Source organism: Echinops telfairi, unplaced genomic scaffold (assembly GCF_000313985.2).
Source record: "Echinops telfairi isolate 266 unplaced genomic scaffold, ASM31398v2 ScPeMD7_7467;HRSCAF=8505_1, whole genome shotgun sequence".
In the NCBI taxonomy this organism is placed as follows: Eukaryota; Metazoa; Chordata; class Mammalia; order Afrosoricida; family Tenrecidae; genus Echinops; species Echinops telfairi.
This window is the reverse complement of record NW_022111368.1, coordinates 22,052,836-22,062,948: the sequence shown is the minus strand read 5'-3', so window position 1 is coordinate 22,062,948 and position 10,113 is coordinate 22,052,836. Positions and strand designations below refer to the sequence as shown.

At 42.3% G+C, this 10,113-nt stretch overlaps 1 protein-coding gene across 1 annotated transcript in view; it reads left to right on the top strand.

Moving 5' to 3' along the window:
* SLC9A2 (solute carrier family 9 member A2) overlaps positions 1 to 10,113 on the top strand; it is a 106,660-nt gene that overhangs the window by 54,744 nt on the left and 41,803 nt on the right. Inside the window, exon 3 of the mRNA XM_004704336.3 lies at positions 182 to 432. Within this exon, the coding sequence (XP_004704393.1) occupies positions 182 to 432 (251 nt within the window). The remainder of the gene's footprint in view (positions 1 to 181; positions 433 to 10,113) is intronic.

Here is a 10,113-nt window from a genome sequence, read left to right as displayed (position 1 = left end):
ACACTGTTGGCTTTGTAAACTTTTGTATTTAAAGTTTTACTATGAGACAAAAAAATACTTAATCAATCACTGGCTATGATTCACCCTGGTACACAAAAGCATGTTCCTTATTGAAGGTCAGGGAGGAGGGGAGAGGGGAGCTTGACGAGATCTCCTGATACTGTGCTTTCTTTCTCCCCAGGTCCTGTACAACCTGTTCAAGTCTTTTTGCCAGATGAAAACCATTGAGACCATTGATGTGTTTGCTGGAATTGCTAATTTCTTCGTTGTAGGAATTGGTGGGGTGTTGATTGGCATCTTCCTGGGATTCATAGCAGCATTCACCACCCGGTTCACCCATAACATCCGAGTGATTGAGCCACTCTTTGTCTTCCTGTACAGCTATTTGTCCTACATAACAGCTGAAATGTTTCACCTCTCCGGCATCATGGCGTGAGTGCTGAATTGATCATTCTCAAAGTACTTCACTTGTGTATTGTCAATGGAAAGTTTTTAAACCCGAAAAGGCTAGTAAATGGGTAGACTCACTTCTATTATTTTAGGAATAATTAAAAAGTGTTTTTTTCCTACTTTTGAAATGAAAATATATATCCATAAAATGCATCTCAAGTTATGTGCTGCTAATGTACAAATCTGCTGAAAATCCATCTCCCGAGTCGCATGAAATATGGCAATAAGCTTTTATGTTGAAGATCAGGCAAGAATTCTATGAACTTGATGACCACACAATGTTGCCAGTGTTGGTATCTATCAATGTATTCCCATGAAAGGTGCATTGCACAGACTGATTTTAGAATGTTTCTTCATTTCATATATATATATTCATTTGAATAAGCACAGTCATAGAAAATACACAGGTAACATGATAGTTCTGATTTGAAATGGTAGCATGAAGTCATTCGATGCATAGTTAATTCCTAGAGTCAATTCTAACCTGTATGAACCTAGCCGGTTGAATTTTTTAACATCCAAAGGTATAATCATAAAGTAGGTCCTCGATCTGTGTCAAGTGCAAACTCACTCTGAAGGGGGTTCCTAGAGACTGCTGCAGGTGGCCTGAAGGACGACTCTGATTTTCAACCTTTGGAAAATGGCCTCGAATGAGGATGTGGTTCTTTCGGCAACTTCCCGGAACAGGTCACAGCTATATCACATATGGTCACAGCTATATCTACATGATGGTCACAGCTATATCTACATATGGTCACAGCTATATCTACATATGGTCACAGCTATAGCTACATTATATTCACAGCTGTATTTACTTTATGGTCACAGCTATATCTAATCAGTTCGAAAATCTGGGACAGTTTCAGCCAGTTATTATTATTATTTTTTTTTACTTTGAAAAATGCTCTGTCTGTGCTATAGTTACCAGGCTAGCTCTGCTATCTCTGCTGTACACATTTGGAGTTCTGTTACTGTAAATACAGGCCTTGTTTCTTTCTGAAAATGTCTCTTGCAACTCGATTTTGGTGATGCTATAAAGACTTTTTTTCCCCTCCTTCTCACATACATCACTTTGTATTGAAAGCCACGAGAGCGGGCTCACGTGTCACTTCAGCTCCATGAAGAGAGCAGCGGCCATTGTACCGGCCGTCATGAGTGGAAAGGTTGTGTGGTTTTCTGTTTCAGAGATGGACCTAAATACAGCAACATATTAATCCAGGTTGGCTCAGGGATGAAATGTTCCACATCTTCCTGGTTGCTATTTCGAGTCATTTGTACGACTTCCAGCTGCCTTGCTGTTCTTTCACTGGTGTCGTTGAACACAGATGATCAAGGAGTCTGCAAGGTCTCTCAGAGTGTGGGCGAGAGTGAGTGTCTCCTTGCTCAGCAATGGTTTCCAATAGCAGTGTGTGCAAGATTCTTGAATTGCTCTGTGAGTTTGTCTCCAGCTCCTGGATATGTGCATATTGAAAAATTCTAGCCAGGCTCCAAATCATTATCTAAAGACTTGTGTAATTTAGGTTGCTGTTTAAGGAGCGGTGTTGGGCTCAGCCAGGATGCAGAGAGCGGGGGTGGGGGTGGGGAGTGGTGGGGGTGGAGTATGAGGAGCAGGGTGGAGTTAGAGTCTAGAAGCAGCTCTGCTCGGAAAGGGCCTGTGATCAGGGCACCACAGGGTTGGAGAGGCATGAACTGCATCAAGTAGCTGACCGCCCATGAGAATTAGGAATCAGGTGAAGTGAAGCCAGAGAATCCTGGTAAATAGCATAGTTTGTGAATATTTGTTACAACTTAGTATGCACAAAAATTCTTTAGTGTATTTAATATTTTCATTTTACACTGTAGTCGTGTGCCATCGACTCAGCTCGGATTCAGCAGCCCAGCTTTTGATGTCAGGGGCTGTGGAGTTGCCTCTGACCTGTGACAGCCCATAGCAACCCTGTGCACAACGAAGCAACACACCGCCCAGCCCTGTGCCGTCCTCCCAGTCGTTCCTCTGCCCGAGCCCCTCGTTGCAGCCACGGTGTCACCCGCCTCCGTGAGGGCCTTCTTCTTTTCTGCTGCCCTCCACTTTATGAAGCATGATGCCATCCACGCCCAGAGGATGTAAGGCAAAGCCTCCTCACCTTTGCCTCTGAGGAGCAAACACGGGCCCTACTTCGTGTAGCAGTCCATGGTACTTTCGATATTCTCCCCCAGCACCACACTTCAAATGCAGCGATTCTTCTTTGGTCTTCCTTATTCAATGTCAAGCTTCCCCTGTGCATGACGCCATTGAACATACCATGCGTTGGGACAGGCACACCTAAGTACTCAAAGTAACATCCTTGCTTTTCAATACCCAAGACACCTGGTGCAGAAGATTCCCATAATGCAACGCGCCTTTTGATCTCTTCACCACTGCTTCCCTGGGCATTGTTTGTGGATCCAAGCAAGACCAAATCCTTAACTACTTCAGCCTTTTCTCCACTGATCCTGATGTTACCTCTTGGTCCAGTTGTGAGGATTTTGCTTTTCTGTAGCTTGAGTTGTAATCCATACTGAAGTCTGCAATCCTTGGTTTTCATCGGGAAGTGCTCTAAGTCCTTTGCACTTTCACCAAGCAAGGTTGTGTCATCTGCATATTGCAGGTTGCTAATAAGCCTTCCTCTCATCTTGTTGCCACATTCTTCTTTATACAGTCCTGCTACTCTAGGTTATCTATAGTTTGTTATGATCCATACAGTCAAATGTCTTGGCATAGTCAATAAAGCAAAAGTAAATATCTTTCTAGTAGTCTCTGCTTTGATCTGAGATCCTTCTAATATCAGCAATGCTATCCCTTGCTCTATGTCCTCTTTTGAATCGGCCTGAACCTCTGGAAGCTTCCTGTAAATGTACTGCTGCGACCATTGTTGGATGATCTTCAGCAAAATTTTAATGGGATGTGATATGTGATATTGTTCTGTAACTTGAACATCTGCTGAGTCACCTTTCTATGAAATGGGTACAACTATGGTTCTCTGGCAGTCAGTTGGCCAAGAAGCTGTCTTCTAAAGTTCCCGGCATAGAAGAGTGAGTGCTTCCAGTGCCTCAACAGCTTGTCGAACCATTTCAATCGGTATTCCATCAATTCCTGGAGCCTTGTTTGGGGCTGATGATTTCCCTGTAGTTTGGTTCTTGCTCATATGCTACCTCCTGAAACGGTGGACCATTACCTGCTTCTTTCTGGCACAGTGACTCTGTGTATTCCTTCCATCTTCTCTGGATCCCTCCCGTATCATTCAACCTTTTGCCCCTAGAAGCTTTCAATGCTTCAAATCGAGGCTTGATATTTTTCTTGAGTTCTTTCAGTTTAAGTTATGCTAAGTGTATTCTTCCTTTTTGGTTTTCTAGCTCTATCTTTGCACATTTCATTATAATATTTTAATTCATCTTCTAGAGCTGCCTTTTGAAATTTTCTATTCAGTCCTTTGACTTCATCATTTCTTCCACTTTCTTTAGCTATGCTGCGATTGATAGCAAGTTTCAAAATCTCTTCTGACATCCAATTTGATATTTTCTTTCATTCTTGTCTTTTTAATGACCATTTGCTTTCCACATGAATGATGCTCTTGATGTCCTCCCACAGCTCACCATGTCTTCTGTCATAGTGTGCAATGCATCAAACCTGTTCTTGAGATGTTCTCAAGACTCAGGTGGGCTAGACTCAAGGTCATATTTTCTGGTGGACCCTACACACAACAAAATTAAACACTGCCTTGTAATGTGCCATGCTCCTACCCACGTGACGAGTACACCATTACATAAAGCATTGCAGGATAGTTTAAGTAGTTTGTATTTAGTACTGCTGCACACACACATACACACACTATTATTGGGTAGCAAATCAGGGGACAACTATGTGTTAGTTCTTAACACCAACACCTCGTGTTCTAGTGTGAGGTTTTCAGTACCCCCTTCAAAGCCTGACCTTGTGTGATGCTTCTGTATGTCTTCGGTCAGGACTTTGACCTTTGAAGTTCACTGGGTGCACTTCCATTCGGAATCACCATACTGGGCTTTCAATCCCCACCAACAGTTACCGTTTCAGAAACCCACAGCAAGTGCCTATGAGTCAGTATTGACTCGATGGCAGCGAGTTTAGTACTGACCTTGGGATGTTGGTCAAGAGGATACAACATAACGACTTAATTAAAGTTGTACTTCCTTGGGTACCTCTTTTATACAACTGGTCCTATGTTCTTTTTCTTGGGGGTGGGGGTGGGGTGTTAAATTGTAGTATCCTACCTTATGCTTATTGCATTCATTCTTTGTCTTTTAATAACAGATCTTAAAGTTCATGGGGATGAAGGCACTAAGCAATTTGAGCCTGTTCAGTGCTCTTCCTTGTTTGCTGCCGAGCAATAGGCAGCTGCCTAGAAAGGAAACTTAGCCTTGAGGTTCAACTCCCTCTCTGGTAGTTTGTAAAATGGTGTCCAGCTATGGAATGTGCCTAGTAGCCTATCTCCTTCCCTCCCCTCCAACCTCTCTTTTCTTCCAGCCACCCTCCTTTTCTCCCTGAGTCTCCTTACGGTCTTCCATAGTGAGGAACCCCTTTGTCTTATGTGAGGAGCCCTGGTGCTGTCGTCCTTATGGCTGTCATTGGCAAGGTCAGCAGTTCAAAACCGTCAGCCCGGGCTTTCTACTTCCATAAGGAGTTACAGTCTCAGCAATGTACAGAGTCCATTCTAGTGTATCCTACAGGGTTGTTACGTGTCAGCATTGACTCAAGGACAGTGAGGTTTTTGTCTTGGGTAGACTTTCTGGCAGCCGATGTGGGAATATTACTTACTGCGCAGGTCATTGTTATGACACCAAGCGCTCAAATTGAAAGTAAATGTTGAGAAAATGAGGATGGCAACATATGTACAAATATGCTTAATACAGTTGATGTATGGATTTTATGTTATAAGAGCTGTAAGCCCCCAAAGAAATGATCTTTAAAAAACAGTCTAATTAAAAAAGAAATATCTTCTTATAGTATACAAGCTCTAGATTTTGGTTCAAAATCTGATTGGTTTTTCAGATAAGAAATCACTGGGCAAGATTTCAGCATCTTGATTTCCTTAAGATGCTGAGAGCAATGCAGATTGGCTCTGCATAGTGTCTGTCCTTGCTGTTCTTTATCTTCATTATGAAATTGTGATTTCTTGTGATTTCCCCTGACACCAAATACATTAAATATGATGGGGTGGAATTATATCTGACTTTTTTCACTATGTTATAAACGGTTGGAGAGATGACTTATGGTAATTTTAAGATTTCATTTCCCTTTTGTGGTCTTTCTCATACATTTAACTATTTAAGAAGCTGTCTACACTCATATCTTCTTTTGGGTTCATGGTGATTTTAGCTTCGGAAAACAAGAGGTAGATGGAAGTCCCTCTTTGTTAATTATCTCCCTCTTTTCAATTGGGAATATATGTGACAACTTGTTTTCACAGAGACATGGATGTGTGTAGATGCTTTCAGATTTAGTTTCCACAGAAGCCCAGGCTAAAGTCAAGGGGCTGTTGCTGTGTGTGTCTGAAACCACCTTCTCTTACTACTAACGCCGAATGCCTTGGAGTGAAAAAAAAAAATACTAGTAATGGACTTGAAAAATTCACAAGTTGGCTTGTATTTTTGGATTTGATGTTCAGAAAAGTGCTCAATAACTTGGCACGGGTGAACCCTCATCTTTCTTTTCTTTGCTCAAGGACAGATATGTAAAGTGATACCTAAACTTGGGACCAATACAGAATTGCCCGGGTGTAGACATTGTCCTTCCCCTCTGGACATTCAGAACCATTCTGGTCCACACTTGACGCACCCACGCAGTCCACTTTGCCCCGACTAGGAGGACATTGAGACACACTGTCCTGCAGAGAGAGCTCTGGGCCCCCGCAGCAGTGCCGCCTGCCAGGGAAATGCTGCCTTTCTTTGATGCGCTCCAGTGGGTTCAGAAAACGACTAGCTCCTCCTTCAGAGAAGCGTGCTGGTACCTAATAATTCTTAGTTTTGTTTTGATGGACTCATGACTGCTTCGTCTCTTTTTCCATGGAAACACTAAAAGTATTTTCTGTTTGTTGTCTGAATTATTTTAGCACCATTCTTGTAAAGAAAGTAGAAAACTGATATCAGGTTAAAAATGGGTAGATGGGTCAAACACAGTCGCTGGGTAATTCAATGGGAAGTTAGTCCCAGAACTTGGGCCTAACTTGGGTGACTTGGTCAGAACAGAACATATTCCAATATCCACTTTAAAAAACAGAAATGAGTAAATGTCACTGAAAAGCCTTTAAATGAGACTTTATTATAAATCTCTGCAGTGCTAAGCTCAGAACTGACGTCTCCTGCGCAGGTTCCTCTCCCTGGCCCGAGGCATGTCCTTTCGATGACCTGACTGTCCTGTGCTCTCCTTTTCCAGACTTTCCTTGTATGTATTGGTCATTGTTACCTATGGAAGGCTTTCAGAACAATAGGAAGGTGTGTTTTTGGTTTCCAATCCATAGAATATACTAGTAAAGTATAGGAAACCATCTTTTAAAGAAATAATCACATGAAATCAAAACCCCACACTATCGGAATGACCAGTTCTTGCTGACTGCTTGTGAGGCAGTGATTCCTGGTTTTACGACTCCAGCAAGATGATTGGGGTGGGACGATGCAAAGAAGGTACTTCTGGCCTAGCAAGGGAATTGAACAACTTGTTGGCAATGCAAATAAGGTACATGTAACTTTTACAGGGGTGGGACCAGGCAAATAATGTATCCTAATAAGGGTATCGGTCAATTTTGCCATCCAACCATGATTAAAATGAACCATTCCAGAGGTGGGAAGAGTGGGCTTCCCTGTCACCAAGAGGCAGAGCCAGGAGCTGAGTACATCCCTTGGGCTCACTGTCCCTATTCTAAGGCACGGGAGAAAGGAAGAGGTGACATACTATGAGCTCTGGTGGCAGAGTGGTTACACATTGGGTAGGTAACCAAAAGGTCTGAAGTTCAAAACCACCAGAACCTCCACAGGAGGAAGACTGGGCTGTCTACTCCCATGAAACTCCCAGAGGTAGTGAGTGCTACCCTATCCTCTAGAGTAGCTATGCATTAGCATCAACTTGACGGCAGTGAGTTTGGTTTTGAGTGAGAAGGGGTGGCAGAAAAATAGTAACAGCAGAATCAGAAGACTGGTATCCAAGAAGAAAGGTAGGTATGGTGGGTCACCAGGGAGCAAGAAGGTTAAATGCCTTCATGGAAGATGATGACTGGCAGAGTAAGGTGCCAATGGATGTTTGCTTGGCTAGGCTTAGTGACCCACAGAGTGGGAGGACCAAGCACCTTCTAGCCCAGGTTTGCTAGAGCAGGACACTTTTCAGCACTTCTTGGCAGAGCTCAAGAGCCATTTAAATTTCCCGAGAAGCTGAAATATTTCAATAAGCTGATGAAGCACTGGAAGCATGTTTGTGCCAGGAAATTTGGAAGACAGTTACCTGGCCAACTGACTGGAAGAGATTTGTACCCACTGCAAAGAAATGTGACCCAACAGAATGTACAAATGATAGAACAATCCCATTAATATGATATGTTAATACATTTTTTCCTGAAGATAATTCAACAACAGTTGCTGTAGTACATTGGTAGGAAGCTGTCGGAGATTCAGGCTTGATTTACAACCTGATGTGGTACATTGCTGATCTTGACTGAAAGCAGAGAAGACCAGGAAGATGCTTACTTAGATTTCATTGACTATGCAAAGACCTTCGACTGCAAGTACCATAGTAAACTATGGTTACCTTGAGAAGAACAGAAATCCTTTTACAATTCATTGCAATCATGCCGAAATCATACATGAATAAAAAGGCAGTTTTGTGAACAGAACAAAGGAATACTGTATGGTTTAAAATCCAGAAAGGTGTGCATCAAGGTTGTATCCTCTCATCATATTCATTTAATCCATATGCTGAGCAAATAATCAGTGAAACTGGATTCTAAGAAGAAGAGTGCAGTATTAGGGTCGGAGGAAGGCATACTAACAACTTTCAACATGCAGATGACATGACTTTGCTTGCTGAAAATGAGGATGTGAAGCACTTGCTGATGAAAATCAAGGATTGCAGCCTTTAGGATGGATTACAACTCACTGTAAAGAAAAGCAAAATCCTCACAATTGGAACTATAGGTAATATGGTAAATGGAGAAAAGATCGAACTTGTTAAGGATTTCCCCTTGGTTGGGTCTACAATCAATGCTCATGGAAGCAGCAGTCAAGGGATCAAATGACATCTTGCATTGGATAATTTATATGCAGCCCAAGACCTCTTTAGAGTGTTGTAAAGCAAATATGTCACTTTGAGGACTAAGGTACATCTGACACAAACCATGGTATTTTCAGTCACCTCATATGCATGTAAAAGTTGTACTATGAATAAGGAAGATCATAGCTTATGCACATTTGAATAATGGTGCTGTCAAAGAATATTGAAAGTACCATAAACTGCGAAAGGATCAAACAGATCTGTTTTGAAAGAAATAACAGCTAAATGCTTCTTAGAACCAAGCGTGGTGAGACCTTGTTTCATGTACTTTGGACATGTTGGAAGAGACCAGTCCCTGGAGAAGGACAGCATGTTTGGTAAAGTAGAGGGCAGTGACAAAGAGGAAGACCCTCAACAAGGTCAATGGACAGAGAGGCTGTGACAAAGAGCTCAAAGATGGTAAGTATGGCTCGATCCCATGCAGTGTCTCCTTGTGTTGTGCAGAACATCGCTACAGGTCAGAACCGACTCAATAGCACACAACAATAAACAGTAAACAACCACAATGGCAATGGGGATGAGGAAGAGAGCCCTACATTCAGTAAGGCCAAGAAGCTGTCCTGACTGAAGAACTGTATCCCCATTTGTTCCTGATCCTGAACTATAACCTGTTACTTCTCAAAGAAACCCCATACCTGTGAGGAGAGTCAGTGGGTTCTCTGTTACCATGGCAGTGAAATACTAGAAGACAAGTAGACAGAGACTGCTAAAGGAGGAATGACTTGTATAAGAACTAATTTTTTAAAAAATGGACGGTGGAGTTTCCCAGCTCTAGGAAGAAGTTTTAGAAGAAAGGAGAGACAGGACCATGACAGTAACCTGAGCTATCTTGTATTATGTTCTCTGGTCTTTTCCCTGTGACATTTACTTTTATTGCCACTGTAAGTAAAATTTTTATTTTTTGTTATGGTGCCTAATTTTACTGACAGTTCTCATTGGCAATGATTAAAATTGGGTATGATCCTACGTCTTCAAAAATTCAACCACATGACCATAGTTTTTATCACTATGAACAAATGAATGTAGGCCCACAGTTAAATCAATTTATGACAGTACGTAAAAGCAACTGAAAATAATCTTAAATGGTTGCTTTTCTGATGCAGGAGAATGAACCAAATGGCCAATTCACTGGGGTCAGTTTCCTGTGTAGGAGAAAGGAGCTGCGATGGACAGGCTAGGTTAGCTCTGCAGCAGCGGGAGCCAGGGTGCTGTGGGATGGACACGTCTGTGGCTGGGAAGCATGCTCGCTAGACTCCGAAGATTCAGCGTGGGCAGTTTGGAACAGAAGAGGAAAACCCGAACACTCCGAAGACCATGAATTCTAAAAAAATAGTGACATAGTTTGCCATTGC